Consider the following 23,429-nt stretch of genomic DNA (forward strand, 5'->3'; position numbering starts at 1 on the left):
CAAAGTGGCAGAAAACAAGATTAACATTCAGAAATCAGTTGGGTTTCTGTACACTAAAAACAAAATATTTGAAAAGGAATATAAAATTATAATAACTTTCAAAATCTCACCCCAAACAATTAATCACATAGGAATAAACCTGACAGAGGAAGTGAAAGACTTGTATGCTGAAAACTATAAAACATTAATCAAGGAAATTAAGGAGGATTCAAAGAAATGGAAAGATATCCGATACTCCTGGATTGTAGGAGTTAATACTGTTAAAATGGCTATACTCCCCAAAGCAATTTACAGTTGAGTGTGATCCCTATCGAACACACATATCATTTTTTCACAGAACTAGAAAAAAACAAAAATTCACATGGACTTTAAAAGACAGAGAATTGCCAAAGCAATCCTGAGGAACAAAAACAAAACAGGATGCATAACTCTCCCAGACTTCAGACAATATTATAGTACTACTGTAATGAAGACAGTGTGGTACTGGTACAAAAATGAACATACAGACCAATGAGACAGAATAGAGAACTCAGAAATAAATCCAGACACCTATGGTCAATTAATCTTTGACAAAGGAGGCAAGAATATAAAATGGGAAAAAGACAATCTTTTCAGCAAGTGTTGCTGGGAAAACACGCAAAGCAATGAAACCAGAACACACCCTCACACCATGCACCAAAATAAACTCAAAATGCCTTAAAGACTTAAACATAAGGCAAGACACCATAAAACTCCTTTAAGAGAGCACAGGCAAAACATTCTCAGACATCAACTGTACAAATGTTTTCTTAGGTCAGTCTCCCCGAGGCAACAGAAATTAAAGCAAAAATAACCCAATGGGACCTAATAAACTGACAAGCTTTTCACAGCAAAGGAAACCATAAAAAAGGCAACCTATGGAATGGGAGAAAATAGTTTCAAATGGTGTAACTGACAAGGACTTAATCTCTAAAGTATAAAAACAACTCATACAACTCAACAACGAAATAACAATGCATTTGAAAAATGGGCCGAAGACCTGAAAATATATTTCTCCAAAGCGGAAGTATATATGGCCAAAAGGCACATCAAAAAATGCTCAACATCATTAATTATTATAGAATTGTAAATCAAAACCACATTGAGGAACCACCTCACACCAGTTAGAATGGCGGTTATTAACAAATCAATAAATAACCAGTGCTAGAGAGAGTGTGGAGAAAAGGGAACCCTCCAGCACTGTCGGTAGGAATGTAAATTGGTACAACCACTATGGAAAACAGTATGGAGGTACCTCAAGAAACTAAACATAGACCTTCACTATAACCCAACACACCCACTCTTCTGCATATATCCGGGTATAACTTTCATTGAAAAAGACACATGCACCTGTATGTTCATTGCATCACTATTCACAATAGCCACGACATGGAAACAACCTAAATATCCATCGACAAATTAATGGATTAAGAAAATGTGGTATATATACACAATGGAATACTACTCAGCCCTACAAAAGAACAACATAATGCTATTTGCAGCAACATGGATGGAACTAGAGATGTATGTGAAGTATGTCAGAAAGAGAAAGAAAAATACCATGTTATCACTTATATCTGGAATATAATATACTGCACAAATAAACCTTTCCACAGAAAAGAAACTCATGTACCTGTAGAACAGAACTGTATTTGCCACAGGGGAGGGGGAAGGAATGCACTGGAATGGGAGTTTGTGGTTAATAGATGAAAAATATTGCATTTTGCTTGGATAAGCATTGTGATTCCACTTTATAGCACAGGGTATATCTAATCTCTTGTGATGTATATCTAGTCTCTTGTATTGGAACATGATGGAAGATAATGTGAGAAAAAGATTATGTATATATATATTTATACATTATATATATGACTGGGTCACTTTGATGTACAGCAGATATTGTCAGAATACTATAAATCAACTATAATGGAAAAAATAAAAATCTTTTTAAAAAGATACATGCACCCCTATGTTCATTGCAGCTTTACTTACAATAGCTGAGATATGGAAACAACTTAAATGTCCTTTGACAGATGAATGGATTAAGATGATGTGCACACACAATTGAACACTACTCAGAACAGCATAATGCCATTTGCAGCAACATGGATGGAACTACAGTCTCTCATACCTAATGAAGTAAGTCAAATAGAAAAAGACAAATAACATATGATGTAACTTATCTATGGACTCTAATATATGGCACAAATGAACTTATCTACACCAAACTATCAAACCAATGGACATGGAGAACAGACTTGTGGTTGATAATAGGGAGGAGAAGGGAGTGGGATGGACTGAGATTTTTGTGTTAGGAGATGCAAACTATTGCATTTGGAGTGGATGGGTAATGAGATCCTACTGTACAGCACATGGAACTATATCTAGTCATTTGCAATGGAACATGATGAAGGATAATCTGAGAAAAAATGTATATATATCACTGTGTCACTTTTCTGTACAGCATAATATTGTAAATCAAGTATAATTAGACATTTTAAACTATTATACTGCAAAAATTTTTTTTTCATTTTCCCACTGTACAGCAAGGGGATCAAGTTATCCTTACATGTATACATTACAATTACATTTATTTTCCCCACCCTTTGTTCTGTTGCAACATGAGTATCTAGACATAGTTCTCAATGCTACTCAGCATGATCTCCTTGTAAATCTATTCTAAGTTGTGTCTGATAAGCCCAAACTCCCGATCCCTCCCACTCCCTCCCCCTCCCATCAGGCAGCCACAAGTCTTTCTCCAAGTCCATGATTTTCTTTTTCTGAGGGGATGTTCATTCGTGCTGGATATTAGATTCCAGTTATTAGTGATATCATATGGTATTTGTCTTTGTCTTTCTGGCTCATTTCACTCAGGAGGAGGGTCTCTAGTTCCATCCATGTTGCTGCAAATGGCATTATGGAATTTTTAATGGCTGCATAATATTCCGTTGTGTATATATACCACTACTTCCGAATCCAATCCTCTGTCGATGGACATTTGGGTTGTTTCCATGTCCTGGCTATTGTGAATAGTGCTGCAATGAACATGCGGGAGCATGTGTCTCTTTTAAGTAGAGTTTTGTCAGGATAGATGCCCAAGAGTGGGATTGCGGGGTCATATGGAAGTTCTATGTATAGATTTCTAAGGTATCTCCAAACTGTTCTCCATAGTGGCTGTACCAGTTGACATTCCCACCAACAGTGCAGGAGGGGTCCCTTTTCTCCACAGCCCCTCCAGCACTTGTTCTTTGTTGATGTATTAATGATGGCCATTCTGACTGGTGTGAGGTGGTATCTCATGGTAGTTTTGATTTGCATTTCTCTTATAATCAGCGATGTTGAGCATTTTTCATGTGTTTGCTGGCCATCTGTATATCTTCCTTGGAGAAATGTCTATTCAGGTCTTTTGCCCATTTTTCCATGGATTGATTGGCTTTTTTGCTGTGGGGTTGTATAAGTTGTTTATATATTCTAGAGATTAAACCCTTGTCGGTTGCATCATTTGAAACGATTTTCTCCCATTCTGGAAGTTGTCTTTTTGGTTTCTTTTGGGTTTCCTTGGCTGTGCAAAAGCTTTTCAGTTTGATGAGGTCCCATGGGTTTATTTTTGCTCTAATTTCTATTGCTTTGGGAGACTGACCTGAGAACATATTCATAATGTTGATGCCAGAGAGTGTTTTGCCTATGTTTTCTTCTAGGAGTTTGATGGTGTCCTGTCGTATATTTAAGTCTTTCAGCCATTTGGAGTTTATTTTTGTGCATGGTGTGAGGGTGTGTTCTAGTTTCATTGCTTTGCATGTAGCTGTCCAGGTTTCCCAGCAATGCTTGCTGAATAGACTTTCTTTTTCCCATTTTATGGTCTTGCCTCCTTTGTCAAAGATTAATTGACCATAGGTGTCAGAGTTTATTTCCGGGTTCTCTATTGTGTTCCATTGGTCTGTCTGTCTGTTCTGATACCAGTACCACACTGTTTTGATGACTGTGGCTTTGTAGTATTTCTTGAAGTCTGGGAGAGTGATGCATCCTGCTTGGTTTTTGTTTCTCAGGATTGCTTTGGCGATTCTGGGTCTTTTGTGGTTCCATATAAATGTTTGGATTGTTTGTTCTAGTTCTGTGAAAAATGTCATGGGTGATTTGATAGGGATTGCATTGAATCTGTAGATTGCTTTGGGTAGTATGGCCATTTTTACAATATTGATTTTTCCAATCCAGGAACATGGAATATCTTTCCATTTCTTTACATCTTCTTTGATTTCTTTGATTAAAGTTTTACAGTTCTCGGCATATAGGTCCTTTACCTCTTTGGTCAGGTGTATTCCGAGGTATTTGATTTTGTGAGGTGCAATTTTAAAAGGTATCGTATTTTTGTATTCCTTTTCTAATATTTCATTGCTGGTATACAGAAGTGCAACTGACTTCTGAATGTTAATCTTATATCCTGCGACTTTCCTGAATTTATTAATCAGTTCAAGTGTTTTTTGGGTTGAGTCCTTAGGGTTTTCTAGGTATAGTATCATGTCATCTGCATACAGTGACAGTTTGATCTCTTCTCTTCCTATATGGATGCCATTTATTTCTTTTGTTTGTCTAACTGCTGTGGCTAGGACTTCCAAAACTATGTTGAAGAGCAGTGGTGAGAGTGGGCATCCCTGTCTTGTTCCAGATTTGAGTGAGAAGGCTTTCAGTTTTTACCCATTGAGGATTATATTTGCTGGCGTTTATCATAGATGGCTTTGATTATATTCAGGAATGTTCCCTTTATACCCACTTTGGCGAGGGTCTTCATCATGAATGGGTGTTGGACCTTGTCAAATGCTTTTTCTGCGTCTATTGAGATGATCATATGATTTTTGAATTTTCTTTTGTTAATGTGATGTGTGATGTTGATTGATTTGCATATGTTGAACCATCCTTGTGAACCTTGGATGAACCCAACCTGGTCATGGTGTATAATTTTTTTGATATGTTGTTGGATTCGGTTGGCTAAGATTTTGTTGAGAATTTTTGCATCTATATTCATCAATGATATTGGGCGATAGTTTTCTTTTTTGGTGGTATCTCTGCCTGGTTTTGGAATGAGGGTGATGGTGGCCTCATAGAATGTCTTTGGGAGTATTCCTTCTTCTTCAACCTTTTGAAAGAGTTTAAGGAGGATGGGCACCAATTCCTCTTTATATGTTTGATAGAATTTGCCTGTGAAGCCATGTGGTCCTGGACTTTTATTTGTAGGGAGTGATTTTATGACCTCTTCAATTTCATTTATAGTGATGGTCTGTTCAGTTGGTCTGTTTCTTCTTGATTCATTTTAGGAAGGCTGTAAGATTCTAGAAAATTGTCCATTTCTTCCAGATGGTCAAACGTGTTGCCATACAGTTGTTCATAGTATTCTCTTATGATTTTGTATTTCTACAGTATGTGTTGTGATTTCTCATTTTTCATTTATAATTTTGTTTATTTGAGTTCTTTCTCTCCTCTTTTTAGTGAGTCTGGCCAGGGGGTTGTCAATTTTGTTCACCTTTTCAAAGAACCAGCTCTTGGTTTTATTAATTTTCTCTATTGATTTTGAATCTCTATTTTATTGATTTCTTCTTTGATCTTTATAATTTCCTTCCTTCTGCTGACTTTAGTTCTTTTTTGTTCTTCTTTTTCTAGATTATTTAGGTGAAGGGTTAAGTTGTCAATTTGGGATCTTTCTTCTTTTTTGAGAAAGGCCTGGATTGCTATAAATTTCCCTCTGAGCACTACTTTCGCAGCATCCCATTGATTTTGAGAGGTTGTGTCTTCATTATCATTTGTTTCAAGGTAGTTTTTATTTCCTTTTTGATTTCCTCATTGACCCCTTGGTTTTTTAGGAGCATGTTGTTTAGTCTCCATGGAGTAGGTTTTTTCTCTTTGCTTTTCCCATGGTTGATTTCTAGTTTCATAGCATTGTGGTCAGAGAAGATACTTGAGATAATTTCTATGCTCCGAAATTTATTGAGATTCGCTTTGTGTCCCAATATGTGGTCGATTCTTGAGAATGTTCCATGAGCATTTGGGAAGAATGTGTATTCTGCTTTTTTTGGATGTAGTGTCCTGAAGATATCAATTAAGTCTAACTTTTCTATTGTTTCCTTTAGGCTCTCTGTTGCTTTATTGGTTTTCTGTCTAGAGGATCTGTCCATTGATGTGAGGGTGGTATTAAGGTCTCCTACTATGATTGTATTCTCATCAATATCTCCCTTTATGTCTGTTAATATTTGTTGTATGTATCTGGGTGCTCCTATATTTGGGCCATATATGTTGATGATAGTAACATCCTCTCCTTGGATGGATCCCTTAATCATGAAGTAGTGTCCTTCTTTGTCTTTCTTTATGTCTTTTGTATTAAAGTCTATTTTGTCTGATATGAGTGTTGCGACTCCTGTTTTTCTGTCATGTCTATTGGCGTGAAATATTTTTCCCCATCCCTTCATGTTTAATCTATATGTATCCTTTGTCCTAAGGTGAGTTTCTTGTAGGCAGCATATTGAAGGTTTTTGCCTTTTTATCCACTCAGCCACTCTGTGTGTTTTGATTGGGATATTCAGTCCTTTGACATTTAATGTGACAATTGAAAGATGATTATTTATTGCCATTTTGAACCTCATTTTCCAGTTGATTCTGTGGTTCTCCATTCTTCCTTTTTTTTTTTTTTTTTTTTTGGTTGGATGGTCTCCTGTTATTATGTGCTTGAGTGTTTTTTTTTTTTCTTTTCATTTTTTGCGAATGCAACATTTGGTTTTGGCTTGCAGTTGCCCTGTTTTTTAAGTATGCTAACCCCTTCCCATAATTGTGTGTTTTAGCCTGATGGTCCTGTAAGTTCAAACACTTCATTACTATATTAAAATTAAGAAGAGAAACGTGCAAACAAACAAACAAAAAGGGTTATTTACCTCCTGACATCCCTTGCCCACATTTTATGGTTTTGATGATTCTTTTTTATTTTTTTCTTTTTAATTTTATTTTGTTTGAAGCATGTTCATGATTAAATCTGTATGCTGGCTTATTTGAGTGACTGCTCTCTGATTGTGGTTTCCTCATTCCTAGTTCTTCCTCTTTTACTTTTTTTTTCTTTTCTTTTTTCTTCCCTTTCCTTCCTTTCTTTTTGGTTTAGAGGAGCCCTTTCAATATTTCCTTTAACCTGGGTTTTGTGTTGCTGTATTCTTTAAGTTTTTGTTTGTTGGGAAAAATTCTTATTTCCCCTCCTATTTGAAATGATATTCTTGCTGGATAGAGTATTCTAGGTTGCATATTTTTTCCTTTTAGCACTTTAAATATCTCTTGCCATTCCCTCCTGGCCTGTAGTGTTTCTGTAGAGAAATCAGCTGATAGTCTTATGGGGGTTCCCTTATAGGTAACATTCTGCTTTTCTCTTGCTGCCTTTAGGATCCTCTCTTTTCACTAACTTTTGCCATTTTTATTATGATGTGTCTTGGTGTAGGTCTGTTTGGGTTCAGTTTGTTTGGGGCCCTCTGTGCTTCTTGTATCTTGAATCCAGTGTCCTTTAGATTTGGGAAGTTTCCAGCGATAATTTCTTCAAATATATTTTCCATTCCCTTATCTTTTTCTACTCCTTCTGGAATTCCTATTATGCGTAGATTGGCCCGCTTTATATTATCCCATAGGTCTCTTATATTGCTTTCCAGTTTTTTGATTCGGTTTTCTGTCTGTTGACCGGATTGTGTGATTGCCATTATTCTATCTTCCATATCATTGATTCATTCTTTTGCATTATTCATTCTGGTTTTTACTGCCCTTAGTTCAGTTTGCATCTCTGCAAATGAATGTTCTAGTTTTTCTTGGCTCCTCCTTATATTTTCTAGCTCCTTTCTGAGGGTATCTGCATTACTGTTCATATCTTCTCTTCATTCCTTCAGCATTTTCACTGTTTCCCTTTTGAACTCCAGGTCTGTCAGACTGCAGAGATCTGTTTCATTGTTGACTGTTTTAGGTGAGTTCTCCTGTTGGTTTGACTGGGGGTGGTTTCTCAGCTTCTTCATCTTGCTTGTTGTTTTCTTTCTCCTGAGGGAGTTGTACTCTCTGTTATCGGGCAGTGTTTGCCTTGTCACTGCCGTGGAATGTTTCCTGAGGGCTGGCATTGTTGGTCAATCTTTTTTGAGGCAGTGTGGCTTTTCTGGAGTGTTGATGGGGCTAACAGTGTTTCTTTGAAGCAAAGGAGGACTTCCTGAGGGCAGACAGGACTGAGAGGTCCACACCAGGATGGTAGCAGATTCCACTTGGTCATGCAGAGCTTGCTCTGGTGTTTTTAGGCTGTGGGGTTCTTGCAGGGGTTTGGTGGTGTTGGGCAGCTGTTCCTCAGGAGTGCAGCACCCACTGAGGGCTGGAGCAGTTATCTGGTTCATTGAGAATCTAAGAGGCTCTTCCCTAGGGCAGCCCAACTTAGAAGGACAGCCTGAGAATGTAGGCTGATCTTTTCACAGTCTGGCCAAGCTCGTTGTATCTTTTCTGGGCTGCAGGGGGTCCTGCCTGAACCTGGCAGTCCTTTGCAGCTGTTCTGCATGCGTGCGGCTCCCCTCCCAGATCTGGAGCACTAGCTGTGCCGCTGAAAACCAAAGAGGCTCTTATCCAGTGCAGCCCAACTCTGAAAGACCATCCGAGAATTAGGCAGATCTTTTCACGGCCCGGCCAGGCTTGTTGTAGCTTTTCTGGCCTGCAGGGTGTCCCGCCTGGAGCTGGCAGTCCTATGCAGCTGATCCACTACAGCTCAGCACCCCCTGAGGGCTTGGGTGGCTAGCTGGGCTGCTGCGAAGCCAGGAGGCTCCTCCCCAGGGCAGTCTGACTCAGAAAGACTGTCCGAGAATTAGGCAGATCTTTTCACAGCCTGGCCAGGCTTGTCATAGCTTTTCTGGGCTGCAGGGTGTCCTTCCTGGAGCTGGCAGTCCTATGCAGCTGATCCGCGAGAGCTCGGCACCCCCTGAGGGCTTTGGAGGCTGGCTGGGCCACTGCCAACCCAAGAGGCTCTTCCCCAGGGCAGGCCAACTTGAAAAGATTGTCCAAGAATTAGGCAGATCTTTTCACGGCCTGGCTAGGCTTGTTCTAGCTTTTCTGGGCTGCAGGCATTTTCTCGGGGGCTGGTTGTGTTTTGTGCTGCTCTGCGAGGGTGTAGCCCCTCCAAAGGGCAAGCAGGCCTGTGCAGGGACAGCCTCTGTGGTGGTAGGCTTCAGGCAACTGTTGAGGCCAGCCCTCCAAGATGGCAGGCAGGCCCAGGTCTGGTGAGTTGGTAGGGGGTGGTGGGCATGGGGGGAGGGGATGCACTGGGAAGCACAGCTTTCTTCTAGCTAGTGGGCTGGTAAGCTTGCTGTGGCATGGGGAGTATTCTATGGGGACCAACCCCTTCTTCTCTCCCCTCCCCAGCAGGGACACAGACCAGGCTCTTCTTCCAGATTCCCTCTGATGTGGCTTTCCACTTCCCCACCCCTAGAGTATTGCTCCCTTCCTCTGTGGCAGCTTTGCTTTCTAATCTCCCAGGCAGTCTCTGCCCCATCAAACTTGACAGACCAGTTTCTAGACCTCCCAAGCAGTCCCCACTCCATCCCCCCCCCCCACCACGAGCCCTTTCCCGGGGACTAACCTCCCGAGCCAGGTCTCGGTGCCCAGCCCCCACCCAGGCGTCTCAATTTTTGGTGACTGTGCCTGTAGTTCAGATGATCCGTTCGGTTCTTGATCTGCTTTTCAGAACTCCAACTTATTGCTACCCTCTTCTCTGCATCTGGAGATTCCTCTGGTTAGTTTGATCTTTCCCCCAAGTAGGTGACTTTCCAGGGTGCAGGATCCCTTTCTCCTCCGCAGTTCCCTTTTTGGAGCACCCGTCCAGTTCGGATTCACCTTCTTTCACTCTCCTCTTTTCTTTTGTTTTACCTAGTAATGTCATGAACTTCTTGCCATTATTGGAGTTTAGGTTCTTCTGCCAGCGATTGGTTGCTGTTCTGTGCGAGTCACTTATCCTGTAGATGTGTTTTTGTGTGTGTGTGTGTTTGTGGGAGAGAGCGAGTGTGTCCTCCTACTCTTCCACCATCTTGTCCTGTTTCTGATACTTTTGCTTTTAGATTTTTGTTGTTGTTGTTGTTGTTTTTGGGGAACCTCCATACTATTAGCTGTAGTGGCTGCATTATTTAACACCCCCACAAATGGAGTACAAGGATATCAATTTCTTCACATCCTTGCCAACACTCGTTATTTTCATTTTTTATTTTATAATGTCCATTCTAACAAATGTGAGGAGATGATTCATTGCAGTTTTGACTTGCTTTTGTCAATAATTAGTTATGTTAACCATATTTTCATATATCTGTTCACCATTTATATATCTTCTTTGGAGAATTATCTTGGGTCTTTTTTATTACTTTTTAAATAAATTTTATTGGAGTATAGTTGACTTAAAATTTTGCTTTAATTTCAGGTGCACAGCAAAGTGAATCAGTTATACACATGAATACCATCCATTCTTTTTTCCCCCATATAGGATATTGCAGATGATTGAGTTGATTTCCCTGTGCTTTACAGTAGATCCTTGTTAGTCACCATATTTACATATAGAATTGTGTATGTGTTAAGCCCAATCTCCTATTTTATCACTCCCCCCACACCATGGTTTCCCTTTTGGTAACAATAAATTTGATTTCAAAATCTATGAGATTTTTCTGTTTCATAAATAAATTCTTTTCTATCCTTTTTTATTATTTTTTTCTTAGGCTATTAGTTTATCATCTTCTTTACAATTTCAAAAAGGCAAGTAATAGTCATATTGACACTTTATATTATTTTCTTTTTTAAATGATTTTAATTTTTTCCATTATAGTTGACTTACAATGCCAATTTTCTAATATACACCAAAGTGACACAAACTTACATATACATATTCTTTTTCTCACATTCTCCATCATGTTCCATCACAAATGACTAGATATAGTTCCTGTGGTATACAGCAGGATCTTATTGCTAATCCATTCCAAAGGCAATATTTTGCATCTGTTAATGGCAATCTCCCAGTCAATCCCACTCACCCCAACCCCCCTTGCAACCACAAGTTTGTTCTCCAAGTCCATGTGTTTCTTTTCTGTGGAAAGGCTCATTTGTGCCATATATTAGATTCCAAATTTAAGTGATATCATATGGTATTTGTCTTTCTCTTTCTGACTGACCTCACTTAGTATGAGAGTCTATAGTTCCACCCATGTTGCTGCAAATGGCATTATTTTGTTCTTTTTTATGGCTGAGTAGTATTCCACTGCATATATATACCACTTCTTTTTTTTACCTTTTATTTTTTCTTTCTACTGTATACCATGGTGACCCAGTTACACATACATGTATACATTTTTTTCTCATCTTCTCATGTTCCATCATAAGTGACTAGATATAGTTCCCAATGCTACACAGCAGGATCTCATTGCTAATCCATTCCAAAGGCAATAGTCTGCATCTATTAATCACAAGCTCCCAGTCCATTCCACTGCCTCCAACTCACCCTTGGAAACCACAAGTCTATTCTCCAAGTCTATGATTTTCTTTTCTGTGGAAAGTTTCCTTTGTGCTGTATATTAGATTCCAGTTATAAGTGATATCATGTGGTATTTGTCTTTCTCTTTCTGACTTACTTCACTCAGGATGAGAGTCTATAGTTCCATCCATGTTGCTGCAAATGGCATTATTTCATTCTTTTTTATAGCTGAGTAGTATTCCCTTGTGTATACCACTTCTTCCTAATCCAATCATCTGTCAATGGACATCAAGGTTATTTCCATGTCTTGGCTATTGTGAATAGAGCTGCAATGACCATGTGGGTGCATGTGTCTTTTTTTAAGTAATGTTTGTCAGGATATATGCCCAAGAGTGCGATTGCTGGGTCATATGGTAGTTGTATGTATAGTTTTCTAATGTACCTCCATACTGTTCTCCATAGTGATTTTACCAGATTACATTCTCATCTTTTCTCCATACCCCTTCCAGCATTTGTTATTTGTGGACTTATTAATGATGGCCATTCTGACTGTTGTGAGGTGGTATCTCTTGGTAGTTTTGATGTGCATTTCTCTAATAATCAGGGATGTTGAGCATTGTTTCAGGTGCTTGTTGGCCATCTGTATATCTTCTTTGGAGAAATGTCTATTCAGATCCTTTACCCATCTTTCAGTTGGGTTGTTGGCTTTTTTGCTGTTGATCTATATAAGTTGTTTTTATATTTTAGAGATTAGGCCCTTGTCAGTTGCATCACTTGAAACTATTTTTCCCATTCTGTAAGTTGTCTTTTTGTTTTGTCTTGGTTTTCTTTGTGGTGCAAAAGCTTGTTAGTTTGATTATGTCCCTTTGGTTTATTGTTGCTTTTACTTCTGTTGCCTTGGGAGACTGACCTGAGAAAACATTTTTGTCAGGTTGATGTCAGAGAATGTTTTGCCTATATTCACTTCCAGGAGTTTGATGGTGTCCTGTCTTATATTTCAGTCTTTAAGCCATTTTGAGTTTATTTTCATGCACAGTGTGAGGGCATGTTCTAGTTTTCATTTGTTTTCATCTACCTGTGAAGTTTTCCCAGCAATACTTTCTGAAAAGACTGTCTTTTTCCCATTTTATATTCCTGCCTCCTTTGTCAAAGATTAATTGACCAAAGGTGTCTGGGTTTATTTCTGGGTTCTCTGTTCTCTTACATTGGTCTGTCTGTCTGTTTTGGTACCAGAACCACACTGTCTTGATGACTGTGACTTTGTAATATTGCCTGAATTCTGGGAGAGTTTTGCCTCCTGCTTGGTTTTTGTTCCTAAGTATTGCTTTGGCAATTCTGAGTCTTTCGTGGTTCCATATAAATTTTTATATTTTTTTCTAGTTCTGTGATGTTTTCCTTTTTAATTTTCATTTATTTCTGCTCTAATATGTAATATTTCCTTCCTTCTCCTAATTTTGGACTTGCTGTAGTTTACTTTTCAAGTTCCTTTCAGGTGTAATTAAGCTTCTTTATTTAAGATATTTTTTAATATAGGCATTTATTTCTTTAATCTTCCCTCTCAGTCCTGCTTTTATGGCATCACTTAAGTATTGATACACTGTAATCTCCTTTTCCTTTCAAGATACTTTCTATTTTTCCTCTTCATTTCTTCTTTAACTCATCATTTGTGCAAGATTGTGTTGTGTTATTTCCACATCTTGCACAGTTTCCATTTTTCCTACTGGTATGATTTCTACTTTTGTTTAATCGTGGTTAGGAAAGATACTTGATGTGATTTTAATCCTCTTAAATTTTTTGAGACTTGTTTTGTGGCCTAACGTGATCTCTTCTGGGAAAAATTGTGTACGTGCTTAAAAAGAATGCATATTCTGTTGCTGTTTGGTCTAATCTTCTGTATATGTGTGATAGGAGCATTTGGAATAAAGTTTGGTTTGACTTTTATTACTTTGTTGATCATTGGTCTAGATGTTCCTTCCATTACTGAAAGTGGTATGTTGAAATTGTTAGTACTGTTCCATAGTTGTCCATAACTTTCTTATATTTGACAAATTTTGCTTCGTATATTTTAGTGCTCTGGTGTTGGATATATATTTATAATTGTTATATCTTCCTAGTAAATTGATCATTTTATCATTTTGGTAATGTCCTTCTTTGTATCTTGTGAAAATTTTTTCCTGAAATAATTTTTTTCCAAAATAAATACAGCCATCTGTATTCTCTTTTGACTCCCATTCATTTAATACCCTTTTTCATTTCTTTATTTTAATTAAGTGTGTCTTTAGATTTAAAGTGAGTCTCCTGTAGACAGCATATTTTTTGATTTTTTAAATAAATGGTACAATCTATGTCTTATAATAGATTATGTACTTAATCTATTGACATTTAAATTAATTACTGATAAGAATGTAACAACTGTTGCCATTTCATTGTTTTCTGTCTTGTCACCATTTCATCCCTTGTTTTCTCTTCTTGCTATGTTACTTTCTCTGTCATTGATTTCTTTATAGTGACATGTTTTGGTCCCTTATTTATTTGTGTATATTCTATAGATGTCTTTTTGTGATTAATGTGGGATTCATATAAAGTGTCATATAAAGTACAACCTATTTTAAGCTGATAAAAATATAATTTCAATTGCATATAAAACTCAAGTTCACTGTTTTTCTAGTTCATTCCTTCTGCTGTTGAATGCTTGTATTTTATTTTTTTTTATTTTAGTTAAGTATTCTTCACTTCTATAACTTCTATTTTGTAGTTTATTATATTTTCTATATCTTTGTTGAAATTCTGACTTTGTTCTTTCATTCTTCTCCTGAACTTTGTGAGCATATTTATAAACATTGCTTTGAATTCTTCATCAGGTAAACTATTTGCTTTCATTTATTTATTTTTTTCCCTGAGTTTTTTTTTCTTGTGCCCATGGCATCTGGAAGTTACAGGGAGAGTGATGGAGCTTGTGCCACAGCAGCAATCTGAGCCACTCCAGTGAAAATGTCATATCCTAACCCTACTGTGCTACAAGAAAACTATTCCTTGAAGTTTTATGTTGTTCTTTCATTTGGGACATATTCCTTTGTGTTTTCATTTCTCTAGACACTAACAAGGGTTTAATTAGAGTACTGTTCTTCTGGCCATGGCTATTAAGATAAGGCTTTAGGCCTCATTCATAGATATTGGCAACCTGGTGCAAATCAGAAGGGGGGTGAAAACATGGTTCCCACTGGCCTCAATCCAGAGAGCCCCTTAGTCAGCTGGAAGTTGTGTGTTAATATAGAGGTCTTTTTCGCAGTAAGACTAGGGTTATTTTTTAATCTCACTGTGGTGTGTTTTGAAGATGATAGCTGATTACAAACTGTCTCTCTGATTTTTTTTTTACAGTTCCATGATACTCATGAATACAAGCCCTGATAGACACCAAAGCCAGGTGAACAAAAGGAGCAGCCTCAAAAAATCAAGGTACTAGATACATGTACAAACTGGGGTAGCACATATATGTGCACATACATGTACAACCATGCTGAGTGATACTGGTGCTCTGGGGTGTGTCAGAGGGAGGCTATTAATATAACACCTCACCTGCAAGGTCTCTGGAAAAAATTACACTCAGCCTTTAGATGAGTGTTTAAATAGATGCCTACTCCAAGCCCCATATGTGAAGATAAGCTAATAAACCTCTTTCACAGAACGACTAAGCACCTAGGTCTCTGAGTCTCTGCCATACCCTGGAGTTGGTAGCCTATGAAGAACTATTTTTCCAATTTGTTAAAGTACTGTGAGACTTATGAGCATAAGCCTGTCTCCCCAACAAGCAAGGTGGTCTAGTTTTGTCTCTTCGGCAGTAGTTGCAAAGATCAGGTACCAGAGGAGTGTACAACCGTCCCTCCTTTCATGGAAACAAGAGTGTACTTGGAGTGAGGCAGAAGGGGAATATAGAGATGTGGTCTGTCAGCCTTTGTCTTTTGCTGGTATTTTAATAAGCTTCTAGATGTGTGTTAAATTAAAAGCTTGCCCCTCAGACTAATTATTTAAGAAATGTAAATAAGCCTCTTTCCCAGGAAGTCAGGGTGATTGTTAGGCAGCTACATTTGTGCTGAACCCTGGGTTTGGTGTGTCTGCATGTGGGCTCTTTAAGAACTCTTTCTCAGTTTGTTATATCTTCGTGAGTCTTGTGGACACAAGCCTTTTTGAATTTCAAAATCAGATGACTTGTGGGTTCATCTCTCAAGTACCAATCTTAAAAGTTGAGGTGCTATAGCCTACATTTCTCATGTGGAAGTTGAAGATGTGAGTTCCCACCCGATTGTGGATTTCTGTGCTGAAGATGGAGTTTAAGGTAAGATATTGTCTCAGTATCTCCTACCCATATTGATGTGGGTTTTTTTTCTGAATTGCTCAATATATAAGAATAGCTTAGCTAGGCTATTTTTTTTTCCAAGATAAAATGTAGCTGTAGGTTTGACATGTCCATGGGAAGTAGTGAGTGCCTAGGTTTCTATCTTGAATTGGAATTCATAGGTTTTTATACTTCCCTTGAACAGTTAAGTTATGACAATAGACCTGATTGATAATTTATGTATATATAATATAATGCCTAGGCCAAACATTGAAATATACAGGCCACATACTCAAAAATTAATCAACATTTATAGAACACTCCACCTCCAAACAGCAGATGTACACTCTTTTCAAGTGCTCATAGAACATAGACTAAGAAAGAGTATATCCTAGGCCATAAAACCGCAATACACTTTAAAAGTTGGAATCATGCAGAGTGTATTATCTGGCTGCAATGGAGCCAAAATAGAAATCAGTAATAGAAGAGTAAAAGGAAATTCTCCAAACACTTGGAAAATAAACAAAGCGTATCTAAATAATCTGCACATCAAAAAGAATGTCTCAAGGGAAATAAATAAATATATTGAAATCAATGAAAATAAATTTATTATATATCAAAATTTGTGGTACACAGGTAAAGCAGTGCTGATAGTTATAGTACAGCACTAAAAACATACATTAGAAAAAAGGAAAATTCTGAAATCCACAATCTAAGCTTTCTCCTCAATAACTTAGAAAAAGAAGAGCAAAATAAAACAGATCAGATGTAAGAAATGGAAGGGAATAAAGATAAGAGTAGAAATCACCAAAATTGAAAACAGAGAAATAATAGATAAAATCAAAGAAACAAAAAGATTTTTCTTTGGAAATTAATAAACTAAAAAAATTCCAGCAAGACATAAAGAAGAAAGATAAGACATTAGAATAATAGCAGAAATGAAATAAGAGACATCCCTACAGAGGCAGAAAGTATGAAAAGGATCATAAGGGAATTTTCCTATCAACTTTAAATACAACAATATGAAATGGAACACTTACTCAAAAAACACAATCTAGAACAGCTGACTCAATATGAAATAGATAATTTGAATAGTCCTATAGTTTAGTATTTAATTGAATTCATATTTTGAAAATTCTCTCAAAAGGAATCTCCAGGACCAGATGGTTTCAGCAGAGAATTTCATAAAGAAAAAATTAAAGAAAAATTAACACCTATTAAATACTATCTCTTCTAGAAGAGTGAAGAGGAGGCAACACTTCCTAATTAGTTTATTCAGGTATTTTTACTCTGATACCAAATTCAGATAAAGACAGCTGAATATAGAAACCTATAGAACAATAACATTTGTGAATATAGAAGCAAAAGACCTTAACAAAATATTAACAAATAGAATTCAGCAATATGTAAAATATTTATACACCATGACCATGTGGAGTTTACTCTGAAGATATACAGCTAGTTAAATGTGTGAAATTTATAAATTAATCCACCACCTTAAGAATAAAATTCATATGACCATTTCAGTGTACAAAAATTTGACCAAGTTCAACACCTATTCATGATTAAAAACACTCAGAAAAATCAGAATAGAAGAGAATTTATACTTGATGAATAACATCTAAAAAAATCTACAATTAGCATTACATATGGTGGTAAAAGTCTGAATGCTTTTCCTTTAAGTTCAAGAACAAGACAAAAATTAGTTAAAATAGTCAACTCAGTTATAATTCTTTATGCTTTATTTTATATATTCTTAAAATGACAAAATTATAGAAATGGAGAGCAGATTAGTGGTTTCATATGGGTTAAGACAGGGCTTAGGTGGATGCAAGTGGGTGTTAATATAAAAGGACATGAGAGATTCTTGTGATCATGGAAATATTCTCTATCGATTCCAATATACTGATTGTGATGGATCATTCTATAATTCGGAAGATATTATCATTGGGAAAAGCTAGGCAAATGGTACTTGGACTTTGTTCTTTTTCATACAGAATGTGCATCCATGTAGACTTGTTCATCTTTTTATTATGAATATAATGTTTACCAAAATGAGTGTATATTTTCAGATGTATGTATTGTTATGTTTATATATGTGGGTTGTAGTGGGTTAAGTGGGTAAGAGAACATAGACTCTGACAGGAGTGCTCAAAACAAAATTATGATGGTTTCATTCATTTGTTCACTTATTCAATCAACACTCTTTGAATATCTACTCTGTTCCAGACTCTGTTGATACAGAGATGACTAACTTAGGGACTTACCATAGAGGATTTCCACTCTTTTGGGGAGGGGCTTTGTTTAATTACAGTACAGTGTGCTGCGTGCCATGATAGGGCAGAATATGGTGTGCTGGAAATTCAAAATAAGAGTATCTAATCACATTGGGCATTGTAGTGGTCAGAAAAAGCTTCTTAAAATGTATGGTACCTGAGTTGAGTCATGAAGTTTGAGGTTGAATATGTTTCAGAGGTGCAGCAATAAGGGGCTGGAAGTGGATATCAGTTAAGGGAATGTTATAATAGCATATGTAGTTTTAGGTCAGCGTATTCAAGGTGGAGGATGTGTGTGTAAGTACTTCTCAGAGGGCACAAAATAATACATTGGAACATGGGAAAATACAGGACCTTGAAAATAATATTATACCTCAATTGCTTTCTTCTTTCTGTTCTATAACATACATTTCATTTTAGTCCATAGGATATGAAATTCGTATTAGCACAGTACAATATAGTCTATACATAAATATTTACAAACATATTAGGGATCATTCTAATTATTTTGAACAGCAGTTACAGTTTGGAAACCACGGTTTTAGGGGACTTCAAATAGGCTGGTGTAGTTGGAGCAAAGAATATGTGTGTGAGGAATTGGCAACTAAAACGAGGAGGTCCAGCAGCCACCATGCCTTAGTGGTCCCATCTCCATGCAAGCATCTATCTTCATCTACAGCAAAAATTCTCTACAAAAAGGAAATCACAAAAGAATGAAATTTACATGAATTTTTAGTTGATAAACAGCTGAAAAAGGATACTAAGGATAATATTGGTGGATGTAATGATAAAGGGAAAATTCAACAGACTCATTTACACAAATACTTAAAGAATCTTTAAATTTTAACATTTAACAATATTAAAAGACAGACAACAAAGTAGATAAATTACTAGGGACAGCATTATAAGTATATAAGATCTATACAAGATTTAAAGACTAGAGAGTGGGAGAAAATCTTTGCAAATGAAGTGTCCAATAAGGGATTAATCTCCAAAATATATGAAAATCTCATATAGATTTATACCAAAAAGCCACCCAATTAAATAAATGTTCATAAGATTTTAACAGCTATTTCTCCAAAGAAGACAGACAGATTGGCAAAAAGGATATGAAAAGATGCTCATCATCGGTAATTATTAGAGAAATGCAAATCAAAACCACATTAAGGTATCATCTCACACTACTCAGAATGGCCATCATCAAAACGTCTACAAACAATAAATTCTGGAGAGGGGGTGGAGAAAAAGGAACCCTCCTATACTGTGGGTAAGAATGTAAGCTGGTGAAACCACTATGGAGAACAGTATGGAGCTTCCTTAAAAAACTAAAGATAGACATACTGTATGATCCAGCAATCCTCCACCTGGGCATATATCAAAAAAAAACCATAACTCAAAAAGAAACATGCAACCCAATGTTCACTGGAGCACTATTTTAAATAGCCAAGACATGGAATCAACCTAAATATCCATCAACAGAGGATTCAATAAAGTTGTGGTACATATATACAATGGAATACTACTCAGCCATAGAAAATAAGGAAATAATGCCATTTGCAGCAATATGGAAGGACCTAGAAATTAGCATACTAAGTGACGTAAGTCAGGCAGAGAAAGACAGATATCATATGACACAACTAATATGTGGAATCTAATGGAAAGTGATACAAAAGAACTTAGAATACTTAAAGAGACTCAAAGATTTTGAAACCAAATTTATGGTTACCAAAGGGGAATGGTGGTGGGGAAGGATAAATTAGGGGGTTGGAATTGACATATGCACACTACTATATATAAACTGGATAGTTAGCAAGGACCTACTATATAGCACAGGGTAATCTATTCAATACTGTGTAATAACCTATATGGGAAAAGGATCTGAAAAGGAATGGATATATGTTTATGTATAACTGATTTCCTTTGCTGTACACTTGAAGCCAACACAACTTTGTAAGTCAACTATTTCCAATAAAATTTATTTTAAAAAGAATTTTGCGGAGTTCCCTCATGGCTCAATGGAAACTAATCAGACTAGGATCCATGAGGTTGTGGGTTTGATCCCTGGCCTCACTCAATGGGTTAAGGATCTGGCATTGCTGTGAGCTGTGGCGTAGGTCACAGATGTGGCTTGGATATGGTGTTACCGTGGCTGTGGCATAGACTGGCAGCTACAGCTCCTATTAGTCCCTAGCATGGGAACCTCCATATGCCATGGGTGCAGCCCTAAAAAGACAAAAAAAAAAAGAATTTTACAAATTAGTTTTTTAAAAGATGAAAATTCAATAGAAAATATAGGAGGGGACACAGGCAATTCACAACAGAAGGAATAGAAATGACCTATGATCATAAAAAAAGTGTTCATAATCACTCTAAACAAAATAAATACAAGTTTAAATAACAGTAAGAATCAATTCTTCACCTGTGAAATTGGTAAAGAAGATAATACCCACTTTCATTAGGATGTGAAAGACAGGTCAAACATACAACAGTATTAATATGAGCATAAATTATTTTAATGGAAAAAATAAAATTTAAATGCAGTGAGTGGTTTTAAAAAGGGACAAATTGAAGTCAATTTAAAACCAGTTAGGAAACTATTACATAATTAAGGTAACAGCAGTGCGAATGGAGAGTAGAGAATAGGCTACAGACATATTAAGATCTATAGCAGAAATAGATTTAGGAAGGAGACAAGATTAACTCTTCAGCCTCCACTTTTGATTGCTAACCGATGGTGGAAATACATAATTTTCCCTGACTTTAATAGGAAGTTTACCCACCCCCCTCCAACACATACATAGGTTTTCTCATTTTTTCCTCCTCTGGAACAGCATGTAATTTATTCCATCTCTCCAAATAGTTTTTTTGGTAGGAGTATAACATGAAAGTGATGAAATGGGCTAGGGATGAGGTACAGAAGTTTTCAGACCTCAGTCATTAGATCTTTGAATACCAGACAAAGTAGATGAGGCTTGAACCTGAAGAAAATGGGGAATTATTACAAAGCCATTAGCAAAGAAGTAACATGGTCAGATTTATATATTAAAAAGAACACTCTAAAGGAAGGAAAGGTGATCAGTTAGTTGTTTGTAGAAGTTGAGGTAAATGTCAGTGAGACCTGAACTAGGACTGTCAGGAAGGAAAGGTATTAACTGGACTTGGATGAGAAAAAAGGAAGAATCTGTGATGATTCTGAGATGTTTGGCATGGCTGACTGGGTGGATGAACATGTCCTTCATGACCCTGGAGGAGCAGCAAGTTTAGAAAGATTATGACTTTGAATGAAATGTTGACTTTGAATGAAACTGTGAAATATTCACCTGAAGATGTTAAATAGGCATTGGGTAAAAGTATCTAGGGTTTAGGAGAGAGGTCTTGGCTAGACATTTAATATTCATCAGTACTATCTGTTTGTGATCTTATAAGGATTAACTCATATGGATAGAGACAATATGTATATGCTTTTTATTTAGCTGTTTGTTGAACATACTGAGAACATACAAACATACAACACTTTTTTTCACAGGTACAACTGAAATGAATTATAACAACTACCACTTATAACACATTATTTGCGACGAATTGTGCTAAGCGTTTGATTATCTAGTGTTTACCATAACTTTTCCAAGTAAGAATATTTATTCTCATTTTTCATATGAGTACTAGACACAAAATGTAAATTGGTCAAGGCCACCTAGTGGCAGGTTTGGGGACTCCAAGGCTGGTGTTCTTATCCCTTTTCCTGAGTTAGGTTACTGGAGCACTAACAAAGGGTTGCATTAAACACAGGAAGTAGTTGGGAAGACAACTCCGCCCCTATCTCTGGCCCAGAGCCCAGCCAGTGATGACAAACAAGCTCCTGTAGAATTGTGGGTAGATAATAGACATGTAAACAAAAGGATTCCTAAATACCTCCTTGCTCATCATTTTCTTCTTTTGCCCAGCGTGCGCGCAACCTTCACGCAGTAGGACCCTGCGGAATCCAGGCTGCTATGGCACTCCCGTTCACCATCAGAATCCAGTTGCTGCTCCTGCGGGCAGTCGGCTTTCTCATCGGCCTCATAGGCCAAGCAGCTCGAGCTTTTGGCGGCCCCAAGTTTAGCTCAGGAACAACGAGGCCTGTGACTGAACCACTACTCCTGCTTTCAGGTGTTCAGCTGGCCAAGCTGATTCGACAGAGGAAGGTGGGAGAGCAACTGCAATGGCGGGCTGATTTAAAAGAGGGTAGAGGGATAGGTCTTTTCATGGACAATTCCACTAAGTTTAGTGGTGGTGGTTGTTGTGGGTAATGAGTTTAGCCTTGGTGGAAATCAGTTTACTTTCTACCCTGTACTAGGGCGACCTTTTTTCACTGGGGAAAAAAGGAGACTTGTGGGAGTTGTAGTATGCTTATACCCAGGAACATTTGCTGTGGGGATCAGTTGGACGGTTTTGGCACCTCTCACAGTCTATCCCGTCTATTTGTCCTCTTTGTGCATAATAATTGTAGGAGACTAAATCAGATGTGGTTTACAAACTGATTTTCAGTTTTAGAAACTTTGTCTCTGTATCTCTCTGTCTCAGTTGTGGTTTATAAACTGATTCTGAGTCATGGAATTTCTGTCTCCCTCTCACTCTCTCTCCCTGTTTCTTTTGGCCCTAGGTCTACCTGTTGCTTCTTGTCTAATGCATTTTTAAATTAAAAAAAAATTCCTGCTCTAGGATTATAACAGCATGGCTAATCAGAGTACATGTCAAATACTGTGCTGGGTACTTAAATATATTCTGTCTCATTGATGCAACTATCTAGGTAATATCCCCATTTTACACATGAAGAAACAAAGGTAAAAGGATTTGCACAACTGCAAAAAAATGGTGGAAATTATTAATCCAAAGACTTAAGCATCTCTCTAGAATTTTTTAGTCAGGAGCATCCATTTCTGTATCATATGAATAGCTAGTTCCCTCTAGGGGAACTAATGCTGGACTATAGTATTCTTTATTTCTCTCGTCTTTATCCCTCTGTTCTCTCATTTGCTTTTCCTTATTACTTTATTACTATAATCTAGAATGCTTATTTACACTCCAGGTAACCTTTCAGTGACATTTCCTGTTTTGTTCCTGAATCTTTTCCCATCCCCTTATCCCCCCCATGCATGCTTTTGCTAACATTTGAGGAGACAGTGAGATGTAGTGGAAAAACAGTAGGTTTCAAATTTTTGTCTCCCTTTCTACAGCTGTGTGAACCTGGACAAGGGTTTACATGAAAATTTTGCAGATAATACATGTCAAGTGTCTGGCACAGAGTAGACTGTGTAGCATAATGATTAGAAGGGTAGAC

At 37.2% G+C, this 23,429-nt stretch overlaps 1 protein-coding gene across 6 annotated transcripts in view; it reads left to right on the forward strand.

Annotated features, from left to right (window-relative positions):
- The window catches only part of FAAH2 (fatty acid amide hydrolase 2), a 58,962-nt gene continuing 57,472 nt past the window's right edge, over positions 21,940-23,429 (forward strand). For all 6 annotated transcript variants that reach the window (XM_013986212.2, XM_005673689.3, XM_013986208.2 and 3 more), the window contains exon 1: positions 21,940-22,293. In XM_013986212.2, the coding sequence (XP_013841666.1) occupies positions 22,102-22,293 (192 nt within the window). In that variant the 5' untranslated portion in view covers positions 21,940-22,101. The remainder of the gene's footprint in view (positions 22,294-23,429) is intronic.

Source organism: Sus scrofa, chromosome X, assembly GCF_000003025.6.
Source record: "Sus scrofa isolate TJ Tabasco breed Duroc chromosome X, Sscrofa11.1, whole genome shotgun sequence".
In the NCBI taxonomy this organism is placed as follows: Eukaryota; Metazoa; Chordata; class Mammalia; order Artiodactyla; family Suidae; genus Sus; species Sus scrofa.